The 15437-nt window shown below is 36.9% G+C and overlaps 1 protein-coding gene across 1 annotated transcript in view; it reads right to left on the bottom strand.

Moving 5' to 3' along the window:
- Nucleotides 1–5586: 5586 nt before the first annotated feature.
- TRPM7 (transient receptor potential cation channel subfamily M member 7) overlaps nt 5587–15437 on the bottom strand; it is a 58582-nt gene continuing 48731 nt past the window's right edge. Inside the window, exons 28-40 of the mRNA XM_087743809.1 lie at nt 14630–14689; nt 13083–13164; nt 12613–12683; nt 12076–12113; nt 11352–11377; nt 10962–11012; nt 10808–10873; nt 9923–10206; nt 9496–9578; nt 8962–9167; nt 8298–8349; nt 8100–8206; nt 5587–7104 (exon numbers count right to left, since the gene is read on the bottom strand). Coding sequence (XP_087599935.1) covers nt 6974–7104; nt 8100–8206; nt 8298–8349; nt 8962–9167; nt 9496–9578; nt 9923–10206; nt 10808–10873; nt 10962–11012; nt 11352–11377; nt 12076–12113; nt 12613–12683; nt 13083–13164; nt 14630–14689 — 1257 coding nt within the window. The 3' untranslated portion in view covers nt 5587–6973. The remainder of the gene's footprint in view (nt 7105–8099; nt 8207–8297; nt 8350–8961; nt 9168–9495; nt 9579–9922; nt 10207–10807; nt 10874–10961; nt 11013–11351; nt 11378–12075; nt 12114–12612; nt 12684–13082; nt 13165–14629; nt 14690–15437) is intronic.

The raw sequence follows: 15437 nt of genomic DNA, 5'->3' as shown, positions 1-15437 counted from the left end.
GACAGCGTAGTTGGATCTCTGAATTTCATACGCCACTGAAGAGCAGCAGGCTTTCCCTATTTCACATACAATTTGGGAAGTAACAAGTATCCACAGAAGAGGCCCAGGAAGCCATTAAAAAAAAAATCCCTAATTGTCTCACTTGTTAAGCTGCAGGCAAAGGATGTCTCCCGGCGCTCTTTGGACAGCGTATCTGCTGTCACTGCTGTTCACCTCCCAAACCATATCTGCAAACCGAGATATAAAAGCAACACACACCCCCCCACCCCTACTATTCAACATCTGATCTACGTTTTTGTAAATGGAACTGTAATATTGTACGCACTTTACCAAGAGTTTCAGATGTTTTAAAATCTAAATTATAATGCCATGGTTAAACCTAAAACTTCTAACAAACACATACAAATGCCTGAGTATGTCCTAATATATGTAGGTATATTCAGGTTTTTTTCCACCCTGAAATATTTAGTTAAGTTTTGTTGACAAATCTCAACTAGCTAGGAATTCAATCCTGCCTCTTTCTGCAAATTTATTCAGCTCAAATATGCAAAATATGAGGGTGAAATGCAATGCATTTTCCCCTGCGGGGCTGTGATTGCTTGTACCTGGATGGAGGTACTTTGTCAAAGGGCTGCAGGTAAAACGCAGAGACAAATGCATGTTGCAGATTTCTCAAAGGGCCTGCTGCAGACCAGCTGTGCTTGACTTGTTTTGCTTTGGATAACTGAAATAGACCCGACACGCAGAGTACTTATGCACTCTTACTCTTATCTCTGTGCAGGTGTAGGTTGAAGCCTGTAATACATCTGCAGTCTGTACAGGACTTCTGTAAATTCTCTGAAAGCCTGTTTTGGTGGAGCCTTCATTCTCATTTCTGTGAGACCGTCTCCAACATTTCTGTGATTCCAAGGCCCCTTGCTTATTCCTGCAGCCTTTCAGGGGAAAAAAGTATGAAGGAACTTCTAATAATGTACACTAATACAGAAATAAAATTCAAACAGGAATCAGGACAGTTGCAACATTGGAGAAAATATCAAGAAAGGACAAGAACAGTAAGGAATTCATTTTACTTTATTGGAATTTAGCCACTGAAAATAAATTGTATTCAATGGGATGACTCTCCGTATTTTCCTGATTTTATCTTCTTTTTGACAAAAAGAGTCATGGTAAGTATCCGTTCCTAGTTTGGAATACAGGGTACACTGCCAGCAGCTTGTGTTCTTCTCCTGGTTAATGAATTTTTGATGCTTTGTGTGATTTTTCTCAGTGCCTCGCTTATCCTTCATTTTAGCAGCTCTTCCAGCCTAAAAAACAAACCAAGAAAAGTCAAAATCAAAACTGTAATATTTTGATGATGGGATGTATAGCTTCAACATTGTTAGGGTAAGAAAGGGCTAACAAGGTCTTCTGGCTTTGGGTCACTAGCTTACCTGTCATGCAGTTATAAATACCCCTTCAAAGAAAGGTAACCAACAACATAAGTTGGTTTTATTCTTCTGTCTTCCTATGAACCATTTTTGTCACTGGCGAATGACATAGGTGCTTCCAGGACTCGTCTATCCCTGTTCCCAGTTGCTCATGGCATGTCTTTCCTACCCCTGCTCTCTCTTACGACTGGCAGATTTGATTCATGCAGCCGCATCCTGGTTCCCGCTCTGCGCTGCTGCTTCCTTCCCACCGCCTGTTCGGGCTCAGGGGATGTCCCTCCCTGCTCTCCACAGGCGAGTGGAACAGGAGCCAGACGATATTAGTTATTAAGTCTTACTTAGAACAAATACCATATTTTCGACCATGGTCTTAACAGAAGGACACACTGACCGATACTCATGTGGGACGGAGGAAGCGAGATGTTTCATGCAAGCTTAGGGAAAGGCTGAGCTTGGGCCACAGCAGAGGCTGAGGAATGACCACCAACATCTGACTCGAAGAAATAAAATTCTAGCAAATTTCTGCAACAGATCTGCTCAGTTGCAGCAAGGGTGCGAGGGACAAGGAAGCTTCCTCCTGCCTAGTGTCACCTTCCAAGGGCAGCTTTTGTTAGTAGTTAATTGCATTTTTGTGGACACAAGATGAGAGAAGGATGTCACTGGTTGCAGTGGTCATTACTCACATCTTCTGAAAAGGGAAAGCCTGAAGTTTCAATCTCAGAAAATAGTCAGCTCGCCATTTTTCTTGACCTCAAAGCTCCCTGCAAGAAAGAGTTTTTCAGGTGCTGTTCAAAAAGCAATCTGCCCTAATCCTCCTCTTCCTGCTCTGCAACACCCCTCAGCAATTGCTGGGGCTTAGTTTCTACCTCTACTACTACTACTTATATCACTATCTGTACGTCATACTTAGCACAAACCCAACAACATAGCAGCATGGCACAAACACGGAAAATCACTACCTGGATTTTTTTAAATTTTTTTTTTTTTTATTAGCTTCTGGTGTAGCGCGACAATCCATGCTGACGTATCTTCACCCTTCTACATGGTTAAATAATACTGAGATATATTTCATTATCACTAATGAAACAGTAATTAGCCCTATACCCCCAGCATATCTTACCTTTCCTGCCCACTTCATCTGGAATCTCCACATCAGGAACCTGCTCCTTTATTTTCTTGGCAAGCTTCTGTTACTGCACTAAATATTCTCATCATCTGCTCTAAAAAAAAGCAAATGCACAAAAATAAATTACAGCCCCCAAAGGCTTAGCAGCTACAAACTGTTCACAAGCTTGATGTTTACAGTGATGTGCTAGTGCACGCAACCACAGCATTTTCCAGACTAATTTGATGCGCTGCAGTTCTAGCCCACCATAGCTGATATGAAGGAATTGTACCTTGATTTCACTCCATTAATGACAAGCACGAGCACAGCCAACTATTTATTTAGAGCAAGAGCACCAAACAAGGTATGCTGTAAAACAGACCAAGAACAGCAGACAGGAACAAAGTAATTTGTTTTTCTTATACACGACAGGGAACAACGGCACTGCAAACTACTGAGCAGCTGGCAGCATTAACGAGGGCTGTTTCAACTTTTACTAACCCTTAAAAACATTCTTACCAAGAGTCCTTGCCTTCCTACAGAGGGGAACACATTAAAGAAAAGGAAGATAACTTAAAGAAACATATTGAAAAACAGGTACTATGGTCATATACAGGCTGATGGCAGCACTAAAAAGCACTTTTTGAAACCATTATTGGGAAACGGTAAGTTAAATTCAATCTGTAACAGCTGTCATACAGGTAGAACAAAATTTGTATTGAAGACTACAAATCACTGAAATCATTAAATACATTGTCAGTATTTTAAAAAGACTATAAATCCATATAGCTGAATTTTAGTACTAAAATCAGCAATGCTAACATGCATCATTCAAGAAGGTAAAAGCGTATGCTTATTCCTACTTTTTGTGGAATCCGAATCAAGACCTTGATTTACTATTTTAACGTAACACGACAACAAATCCACATCAGTGCTACCCTACTGCAAGCTCAGGGGCTGAGAATTAACTTACCATTACTCTCACCACAAAATGGATTACTTGCAAGGAAAAGTGTTAATTGTAAAAAGAAAGATTACATCATCAGAAGTCTTTTCAGAAACCTTGTTATATTTTTAAAAAAGTTTGGGTTTTTTTTTCTTTCTCCAATTGATCTTTTAGGAACATTCAACATGAACTGTTACTACCACGTTTTCAGCTGTAGTCTTTTCCCCCCTCCAAATTCTTGCAGTGTTAAGTGTTGTGGCATTAAGTGAGATGCAACCACAAAGAATAAAAGTGTAGGAAGCCACTGCCGCAGGCTTAAAAGCCAAATCCCCCCTTTTCTGAATCACGTGGCTGCTGAGCAGCAGCTGGGAAACCAGCTCTCCAGGAGACTCACCTTTGCATATTTTGCCACAACACATTTGGGATTGGTTTTCTCCAAAATGTTTCAACACCTAAATACTGCAAGAAGGCAGTCAAGAATGCTAAATTTGCTGGATTAATTAAAAGATTAAATTAGCGCACTTGTATGTGTGAGGTTTTTGCATAAAGAAATATTGATGCTGGAGGAAATTAAAGTGCATTTTAAAACAGAAGTTACATAAGTAACCAACACGAGTCTACAAGTACATAGTATTCAGTTTAATCTGTTATTCAGTGGTTTTTCTTCTAATGAAAAGATTCTGAAGATGGTGGTAGGGAATCAAAACTATCTGTCAAGGAAAATAATGTAGCTTACCTGTTTCCCTATACGAGACTCTTTAAATACCCTCTTAGTAGGAGAGTCACTGAAACATTTCAGATTTTTACTAAAAATAATTAGAGGTTTGAATTATATTCCTGTATTTAAAAACTAGGCTCTAACAAGATACGCTGATATGTTGGTTTTGGATAGTTAACAGAAGTTCCAGTGCTGCTTCTACTTTTCTCCTCTTCAGTAATCAAAAGGAAATTTAAAAGCTAAAGGATCACAACTCTTCTCTATTCATAGAGCACTTCAAGAGCAATGGGGTTTCAGCAGAGGAGTGACACTTGATGTTTTCAACCAAATTAAATTACATGGGGTAACCTTCATGTTCCTACAGCCTGACATCAATAGGACACGGCATTATCCTAACACAGTCAGGCTACTTCTTCAAACCAGCTTGGTTTCTTTCTCTTTGCCACCACGCCTTTCCAATACCTCCCCTGAAGGATACTTACATTTATGATTTTTTTTCTCCTAGCGTGAAGGAGAAGATGATTTGTGAAAGCTGTGATTTTAATCCCCCTCAATTTAGACACAGGCTTCTCTCATAATTCTAGCTCTAAGTCTCACAGAGTAAGCTAGCACTCATGCCAGGAAGATGTACAGAAATACGTAGTGTTAACCACTCCAAGTCTTACATACATTCCCCAACCCTATTTTTGTCTCTTTTGGTCTTGGAACTGCAACACAGAGCAAAGGGAACACTCCCCACTATCACACACCCCCATCACCAGTCACATCTGTTTATTTTGTTAAGAAATGAGTCACAGGCCAAACTACTGAAGACAGGTGTCACGGCTGTAAAAATTAAGTGTGCGTTGTTAAGTAAATTTTGTCAGGAAACAAAAAGTTTTCAAACTTTTACTTACAATTTTCCCAAAACGGTCTTCCTATTTAATACACTGAACTTGGGCACGTTTTCACAACACTTGAGGCTCCTCTAGAAATCCTTCCCAATTTGAAGAGTCAGCCTCACCTTACAGAGTCACTGTTGCTGTTACTTGGCTAAGAACATAGCATTAAAAAGGTATAAGTACCTCTTGAATAACTGCCCATTACCTCACAGCAACAGAAGGGGATGCAGTCAGGCATCCATGAAGCAGCTCCTGATTCGAAACAAACATTGTAAAGAGCTTTAAGGTATTTTTGTCTCATTTACCCGTTAATCCCATCACATATGTTTGTCCACTATGACAGTTTTCACTTTCTCCGCCCCCCCCCGCCCCCCAGTTTCTAGTGTTAGCCAAAGCTGAGATACCTCAAAGGCGGACAAAAGCTTTGATCCAGTATGGCAAATTCTACTTTTCTGCATAGTTACTTAAATTCACCCAAATAACCTTTCAGACTAAGAGGACAGCAGAAGTCTGTAAACAAGAATAAATTTATTTTTAGATTCTTTAAAGATTTGATGATATACAAAATGTATACAGTATTATATCCTTATAACATTTTACCTTTCCCCATCAAACATAAAACACCATTTAAACAGCTATTGTGTTCGTGCCTTAGGTCTGTATCTATAAGATACACTACTGAATAAAAAATTTAGAGCTATATACTGCCCTTTAATTAAAAATTACAAATTAGTACCTATGTAACAAAAAAAAAAAAAAAAAAAAAATCGCAGCATGAAACTTCAGTTGGACAACAGGTTTTTCTTGCTGAATGCTCAACAATATTTGGGACAGTTAAATTACATTTTATTGGCATGAAAGGTGCATTGCCATCTCCCGTACTTTACATAATGCTAATCCAATCCTAGTCTCTCTTAAATAAGTACCACAAATAACATAACATTAAAGATGTTTTCTACACAATTTTAAATACATTTAAAAGTTATGTGTACATTCGGTTTTGATATACTGGTTTTACGAGATCTTTGGAAGGCATAACTTCTGAAGCAGTCACTACGTACGAGGAAAAGCACTTCCAACTTGTGTCCTTACAAGGCAACTTATTTGGACCAGTAAATACTATTTCTTCTATTAAATATGATTATACCGGTCTATCATGGCTTTGTTACTATTTGACGGTGACTTGATAAAATTGAAATGTATAAAACAAGAAATTTCATTATGCACAATTAGGGCTCTATTCCACGAAAAAAACAGCTTTACAGCCATGAAGCTGAATCCTGAGAGGAGACACTCTCTCTCTATTGGAACAGATCAAGTTCCTACCTTCAACCTCAGCGTACTAGCATCGTATACACACCTCATTGGCTCTGTCCTCTTCAAAAGGCCAGATTAAAAGACATCTGGTGAGAAAATATTAGTGGAACACTTCCAAAAATGCTCAAAGTATACTCTGGCATTACAGAGGTAGGTGCTTTCTCCTGCCTTTTGCCGATTGACAGTAAGACAGCTGCCAAACAGACAAACGCTTTACCTTAAAACATCAACTACCAAAATCCTTTTGGTTGAAGGCATATTGCACACCACAGGACTACAGAGAGAAAATCCTCCACTAAACCAAAACAAAATAAAAAAAGAAACTTTCTGCTAAAAAGGCCCTTTAAAAACATATCTTAAATACTTGTCGTTATTCAGCCTTTTAAAACAATCAGCCACCAAGCTGTTCTTTGTAGATGGTTATCACAAGTTGTTAGGCCCTTAGATTATGGACCAGCCAAAATTCCACTTAGATAGTAATCCTTGCTTTGACATATCTTTCCTTTTAATTACAGTGAAGGAAAGATAAGGGACAACTTTGTGACATTCCATGGTGAAGCCACTGATTTGGTCACATCATTAGAGCATCAGACGAATAGAATTAGCTGAATCGGATTCTTTGGTGCAGCTTCCAGGTTGAATTGTCAATTCAGGGGAATCATCCTGAGGAAATATGATCTTGTCAGGTGTGTAATCATTCCTCTTCAGATCTGTACAAACAAAATGAAGTCACTGATTACTATTTCTTGAGCTAGTAGAATCAATGGGGCATAAAAGTCTTTCACAGAATTGGTTGTGCATATGTACTTATAAAGAAGAAGAACTCAATATGCACTGTGTCAAAAAAGGAAGTTTTTATCATACATGTAATCGGAAGCCTAAAGCTCTGCTTTAAAAAGTGATGGAAACCTCAGAATTATTTTATTTATAGACATTATAGCAAGCATTGAGTCAACTTTCCACAGAAATTGGATCCTTCCATGATCTGTTTTATGTTACCAGGATTTACAACTCGAATTTAAAATAAATGGCCTATCAGCATGTGAGAAACAACCTGGAAGTGTGAAACAGGCAGGAATCATGCAAGTTCCTTATGTTGTTCTGCTGGAGTCTAAAAGCCTGATACAAAGAAACAATTTTGAAGTTTGAGATGAGTGTAGTGTAGTCCGTACAAAAAAAAATATCTGGAATTGAATGAATTTCTGCAGACCTGGGCATGTTTTTAAAAACAAAACAAGCAAAAAACCAAACAGCAAAGAAACAAACACCTCAAATTAAAAAAAAAAAAAAAAATAATAAAAAAACCCCACAACACCACACAAAACACCAAACCAAAAAACACCAAACCCAAAACGAACATAAGCACTATTTTGTTTTAAAAGCCTGAAGGTTTGCAGTCATCTTGACCTGCTTTTCCTACTTTTTCTAGGAACCTTTGTAATTTTTTTACTGTACCTTCTGAAGTCTTGATCAATCCAGTCTACCTTCCTCAAATACTGTGCATATGGATATAGAACACACAGACATTCTTAATGCCTTCATTTAGGATTGTATCTTAAAATGGCGTATCGTTTTAAAAGTCACATTACAAAACTGCTGTTTATTACTTATTCCACTTTCACAGCATGACATAATTATTTCATTATATATCATACAACATTTTGTGACATGAGTGTCTCAGAAGAAGAAATACAGAAACCCTTACCAGGAAGTTTAAGTTTCCTGCAGCAAGAATTACAGTGATGCTTCGCTCTGAAGTTTTTTATTGCATCCTCTCCCAAATTGGCTGGACCAAACACCATATCATATGACCTTAGAAATAAAGTGCACATAAACATGGGCTGCATGTGTTCTCTGGTGAAAATTTCGTAATACTTTTCTTTAAATCCTTCTTTAACCTTACCTTTTTTCTCCAGCTTTTATCACAGAGGGATCTGTCAAATTTTCACCAACACCTTCAGACAGCACATGAAGAAAAAGTTAAATCTGATGCATTACATAAATTCATTAATATTGAAAAGCCTTGGCATCCTTAGTTATGACTTCTCAGCTTCCCCAAGAATAAAGGCAGAAAAAAAGGAAAAAAAATCCCCAACCCAAATGATACGCGATACTCTTCACCCTTACAAAAATTGCTCCTATAGAAGCACTTTGTACTTCTCAGATTTCTTCCACCTATTTTTACATCTGCCTGCAATTCCTAATTTTAGTTTTCACCCGCATGAAAGAAGTTTCCTATCTAGTTCTCACAGCCAGAATATCTGACACACAATTCAGGATAAATACAGCTTACCATATTGGCACTACACAAATGTGCCAAAAAATAGATGTTTTTTATGGTGTGTATCATTAGGAAAAGATGTATATATTTATATTGCCCGTGTTGCTGTAAGATTTAATGTCATGTAAAATATGACATCCATAGATTCAGATTAACTAGACCAAGACACACTAAATAATGCTTGTTATTTATTACAGCATATGAATTCTTAATGAAACGCTATCACAAGAGAAATCCACATACATTTATCTTGGCCCCAACCCCAATTTCAAAATAAGGACATTACCTTGCAGATCTAGTACCAACAATTCCCCTCTTGTATACTCATACGTCCAATGGCTGAAAGCTAGCATAACCTCCTCTAGCATGTTAGTTGGAATTATTTCATCACCATTATTGTTGTTATATTTTCTAAACTCTCCAGTCATGCACTCTTCAACTGCAAACCACTGGCCAGCAGAGTGGCAATATAACAGAAAAACTTCCAGGAACCTAGTAAAAAGCGTATTTAATGAATATATTTCCAAAACAAATGGCAAATATATCATCACTATTAGATTTTTATTTTATTTACTAATAATTTAAATAATTTGAAACTATTACACAAAGTCATTTATATTATCACACTAGGCTAGAATCGGTGCAAAAAGTATCAACAAATACTGCCAAGGATAATTCTGCTTGACACACTCATAATAATGTTCCGAGACATGTATTCACATATCAGTACCTTAATGTATTTCACCCACCTGATAACAACCCTGTAGGCATTCTTCTATATCAAAAACATGCAACATAACAGAAGTTTAAATACACTCACCTTGGAGAGTATGGGATGGATTTGGGCTTCATTTGATTGAAAGCAAAGGTGAGCTTCTGTGCTGCCCTCTGCTGTTGAATTTCCTACAATTCAAAGCCCGTATTTCATTAGCTGCATTACATGACAGAGAACATGAAGGAGCCAAAAATGCAGCACAAACAGTTAAGTGTCTATTCCCCCAAGACAGCGTAACTAATTACTTGCTTTTTAAATTATGTCTACATTTTAAGAGTTTGAGCTTTTTGATTAAGTAAAGCATACTGAAGCAGAGTTTTTAACCCTTCACCTCACAGAGAACCGCAGACTAACCTTTTTTTTTTCTTTTTTCACTAAGTATATAGTAGTGGGGGGGCGCGAAATGGATGGGGGAACCTGTTTAACATATAATGCCTGTCTACGTTTAATAAGCGACAAGGATAAAACTTACTCTCAAGCACAAGTGTAACACAGTGTCCTCCTTATAAATGCTTGACCAAGTATTCACAACTTCAGGAAGAAAAGACTTGATGATATAAAGATGCCCAGATTTCAGGATATCATATTCTGACCATGTGCATACTACTTTAAGAGCTCGACGTAAACCTCCTCCCATCTCCTCTTTACTTAAAAATTCAATTTTAGCACAGAGTCCTAGTTGCGACCAGGAAGACATGCTGTTGTTCAAGATGCTGGGAGAACTTTCTTCAAGGCGATACACAGTGACTGGTTCACCTACGGTACAACGCAAAAAAGCAATTACTGCATTTAATTTTCCAAGTTTAAAATTAAAAGCACTGAAAACCTACAGTTTCTTAGATTTCAACATGCTGTGATATTAAGTTGTTACTAACATCCTTAATCAACAAAAAAAATTTAAACTACACAGTGAGAAGACCCCTCTCCAACTTCTTTCATACAGCAGCAAAGTAGTACAGCGGTTTTGTTCTCCTCATTAGAACTATTAATGGCACTGTTCAAACAGCATTAAGAACACTGAATAAATGTTTGTTTACACTTTATATGAGTTAAGACAACTTAAAGGAATCCTTCCAGAATAGTTAGTTATAAAAACTGTTAGTACAATACTATCACCACTGCATCACCATTTCTGAGGGTGATAACTACAATTAAATCTAGATTTCATAATCAAGTGAGCTGCCCTAGAAAAGGCATCATACTCATTTATATTTTTGAGTCCTACAAGACAGACACTAGACTTTTAGTTCACTAAAAGTTTGATCATTCTATATTGGAAGGAATCTGTACAGAGTTTGCTTTGGTTTTCCTCCCCAAAAGACCACAGTGAAGCAGCAACAAGAAGTACAGTTCTTACCTCTGGGGGGCACAGGGGTGAATGGAATGCTCTGTGATAATCTCATCAAATTATTTCGTTCTACAGCTAGAGGAAAATTACAGCATTTGTTAAAGTTTAAGGATCTAATAAGTGTCATTAAAAGTACGAGCATTAGTTCGTAAGAGGGACTGACCTGAGTAATAGTAATTGATATCCATGATAGGCTTGAAAGGAGAAGCAATGCCTGAAAGATTAAAAATAAAAGAAAAAAAAAAAAGACATACTGCCTGCTACCTGTGTATTAAAATTAACACATGCAAAGAACACTTGCCAAGCAACTAGAGTTTGAAAAAGATTTGCTGTGCACAAAATTAAGTATCATGCTTAGTTCTTCAGTACGGGGGGGGGGGGATTTAAAAATTGTAGTGCTCAATGGTAGGCTATTTATTAAAAATGTAATTTAAAAAAATCACACTATTATATGTCCATTAATTTATCACTAGTTAAATACATTCTCATACAAGACCCAAACCATTGCTTACATGAAAAGCTCCCAGCTTGTTTATAGCAGAAACAAACTTACCATTCAATGCATCTTCTTCAGATGGCCTGTGAAATGCCACAAAACCAACAGTCATTGCTTCTTAAAAACTTATTTTTACTCACTGATTTTGACACACCTTCCTAGGTCACCTTGTTAACCTCACAGTACTGCTTTTATCCTATTTTTTCAAGGGCAGGACAGGGTTCTTAATTACAAAACAGTAATGGAAGGCTGTTAGGTAATCTCATGCTTTTAAAGCTATACTTTAAATACCACCAAGTCACGCACAACATTATGTAAAGTTTGCATCACAAGAGCTCATTCCCACAGAGGTGCTTTAATTAAAACTTGTTCACAACAGCTTACCCTTCTGTTATCAGATTAATAAGGTAATAGCTTTAACAGTTAACTCAGCGGATAATTGTTAACAAAAGCAATGTCTGCACAATTTCAGAGAAGGTTTGCAGTTTGAAAGGCTGGGTAAAGACCTTTACTAGGAAGCTAGCTCCTTAGTAAGTGTCAACACAGTCATTTTCATTTAAGAGCATGTTTTGCCCTCTGACATGTGACCCCATTAATCTAAATAGAACCTGTCAAAGCATTCCAGGGAACACATTCAGTTATTTATTAGAAAAAACACTTAAACCTTGTTTTTTCATTAAATGCAACTGAATACCACTATAGCCAAAGACAACAACCAAAAAGAAAAACAAATCAAAATAGGGAGTAATAAAATTGCTCCATTAACAGAAAGCTTACTTACATTTGACTGCTATTTGAAGGTCTACCTTGTAACCAATCCTTTAAAACAGAGAGGAAAAACAAAAGTTTCAGTTTTGTAAGGAAAACATAGTATATTTAATTGCAGGTGGGGTGGTAATGTGTTTTAAAGATCTTGCGGTACAGCCTGTTTACTGGAAATACTTCACCAGGCTGTACTGAACTCCAGTTGAATGGAAAGACTCAAATACAACTGAGGAATGGTAACTACAGTTAAAAGAATAGGTAAGCCTATATATTTACTACTGTTTTATGGATTATATAAATAATTTTTTTAAAACAAAAAGTTGTGTTTTTTTCCATAAACAGGAAGCTGCATATGTTTTCACAGTGAGAATATGCACGATACGTAGTCGAGAACATGCACAACTCCTTCCCTCAGTCAAAATAAGTCCCCTTCTGTTGCCTCCTTGAACAAATGAGTCCGCAAATCAGTATTATTCTTTACACAATCTGTTTCATCTCCTTTATTTGTTCACAGTTTCTAGTTCTGCTTAACAACAAAAAGGAGGATACAAACCGTCAGTAAGGCTGCTTTAGAGTCCACTTGCTGAGTGTCTTCACTCGATGCTCTTCTACTCTTGCTGTATACTACAAATGAGAGAGATTGATAACTGGACAAAGAACAGCATGTGTCATTGTTACTTACTTCCTTCTAATAGAGTGATCAACTAGACAGCTTAATGTGGCTCTCATAAATAAAGCCTGATGTGCCACTATCTGATCTTGCCAAGTTTCCAACACAGTCCTGACTAGCAGACTTAGCTTTTTATGACTCCAGCTATCCATGGCAAATACAAGGTAACAGAACTAAGCTGGCATAACTAGAAGAACCACAATGAGACACAGGAGCAGATTCAAGTAGCGCCAATCATGAAAATATTTCAAGATACTTTAACTTTTTGTGTTTCCTTTGTATCTTCTTAGAATATGCATTAGCAATAGAATTTAGAGATAAAATTAGGTCACCCGAAAAGATGACACACTTACGTTGTTCTGAATGGACTGCCAGAGGGTCAGTAAACCCACTGCAAGAACTAGATTGTCTTAGACCACAGTCAGTTTGAAGACCCTAAAAACAACAACAAAAAAAAAACAAACAGAAAAACAAAAACCAAAACCCACATATAATTAGTCATCATTATCATTGTTTTCAACTAGCACTATTTTGGCACACAGTCAGTTTTCTTTTCTAGGACTACCTAGGATTTTTTTTTTTTAAACTTCTGGATGTACCTCAAATACCTTGCTGCACAAAAATGTACAAGCTGAGTGCATAATACAATTAAAATGCTCTTCACAGTAACCATCAGCGCTAACATTTTCACGTTCACATTAAGACTACTGACCCATACTGAAAGAATTCTTTTAAAGAGAATGTCACAATAGGATACAGACTACAGAAATGTGCATTACACTGGATCTCTATAAGCACCAAGTTCAGCTATACTCTCACGCGCCTTTGTTAACTATCAATTCTCATTTAAGAACTTGGCTCTGGCAGAAACTAAAGTTCAGTTTGAACCCACTGAAAATAGGAACAAAAACTAGAGAAGTCTTGCCACATAAAACCCTACAGTTTATGAACGGAATTTCCTCATGGACTTATTCCTTAATAATAATTACATACTTTCTGAATATCTACTGAAGTGGTCAGCTTTTGGCAACAAAATATTTCTTTTGCAAAAAAAAAGGAGAAAGGCAGTTTCATCACAAGCTAGAACTACATGTAGACTGGCATAGGGCTGGAACATTCCTCACAACCAGTCTATTAATTCCAAATGTAAAAACTCAAGATTTTGAAGAATAAAAAACTAGAACTCGGAATGCTGTGCCCTGCTTTGATTCCAAGATTTATAACAGTTAGGAAGTTGTTATCACTCTTTTTCACCCTCCTCTCTTAAGGAATACACCCCCACACATGTAAACACATACATACACACAGGCGTGTCTGCAAAATGTTTACCTATACACAAACACATGTGTATAAGTGTGTGTGTGTGTATATGCATGTGTGTATATTTATATGAGAAAGACTATATCTTTACATCCCTAAAACATAAATACTTCACTGCCATGCAACATAGAGAATGCACCTGCTGAAAGTGTTTTCTGAAGACCCATTTTTAGGTCTATATGCATTTCAGTGTTCTGCATACATCTTCACCATCTTACAATCAATGACTGTAGGGCCTACATGAAAGGTAAGAATCAAACCAGTCCCACCAGTTAAGACGGGACAACTCTATCGCTAAGTGTTTAAGAACAGTGGTACTGTCTGGAAATGCTACTGCTGGAGTTTGCATCCCAATAGTACCAAACACTGGAACTATTTAGACCTACATCAAGGAGACATCCAGCTGTATTTGTACAAAGGTTCAACTGTTCAACTTTTTTTTTTTTTTTTAAAATCATTATTTGAAAGTAAACCCTGGTCATGATATAAGAAAATAGAGTTCCCTGTCTTTGCTGTAAAGAATACATTTGGTATCTGGTGAAAATAACGCCTCTTATAAACAAAAGCTGTCTTTACTTACTTGAAGTCTGGTTGTCTCTATGCCCTCCAATATAGCTTTTTTGAAGTCTTCCTGTCGCTCCTGTTAAAAGAAAACAAAGCAAACTGTAAACATTATTACCAAAAAAACCATGCCAAAAATGCACACACACACAAAGCTTTTTGATCACACGTGATACTTATCAGAAGGTCCAGAAGAGCAACTCAGCAGAACACTGACATTGCAAATGGTCATAACGCAATTCTCAAGTCAGATTCTCCCCTGAATGAGGGGTAACTGCAAATGGTAACTTGTATTTACTAACTTCTCTTAACAACTACAGTGAGAAAACTAGCTTTTTTACATATGCTATAGCACTTGGAGGACAGGTTTGTTACAATTAATCACTTTCCATTTAGTTATTTTTATTATTCTTTTGAAAAATTGATATTATACATCATTTTAGTTTATGGTAAGTTTATTAGAAAGGCCGTTTCTTCTTGGAAGCCTAATGAACAATTTTTGTCAATTTTTGTCACTCTTAAAAATCATACACACTATCATCTTGCTCTACAAAATATCACGTAAAGCACCGAAATCTTCCTCAATGCTGATCTTGAAATTTATGCATGTCAAAAGTTTCATTAAACACTAACTATGGGATACATAGTTTTATCTTAATTCACAGCTGTAGTCATCTCAGCTTTCATAACCTCAGATCTTGTTTAATATTTCATTAGTATCATATTATGAAGCAACAGTATTTGATGTGTAGTTAAGGTTGCATGAGTTTTCACTAGATTTTTTTTTTTTTTTAAACTCGTAAAACAGATACACATTCCTTCCAGGC

This window comes from Nipponia nippon, unplaced genomic scaffold (genome assembly GCF_047370975.1).
Source record: "Nipponia nippon isolate SJK-2023a ecotype South Korea unplaced genomic scaffold, ASM4737097v1 scaffold_9, whole genome shotgun sequence".
NCBI lineage: Eukaryota > Metazoa > Chordata > Aves > Pelecaniformes > Threskiornithidae > Nipponia > Nipponia nippon.
Note: the sequence above shows the minus strand (reverse complement) of the source record. Positions and strands in the feature narration are given on the sequence as shown.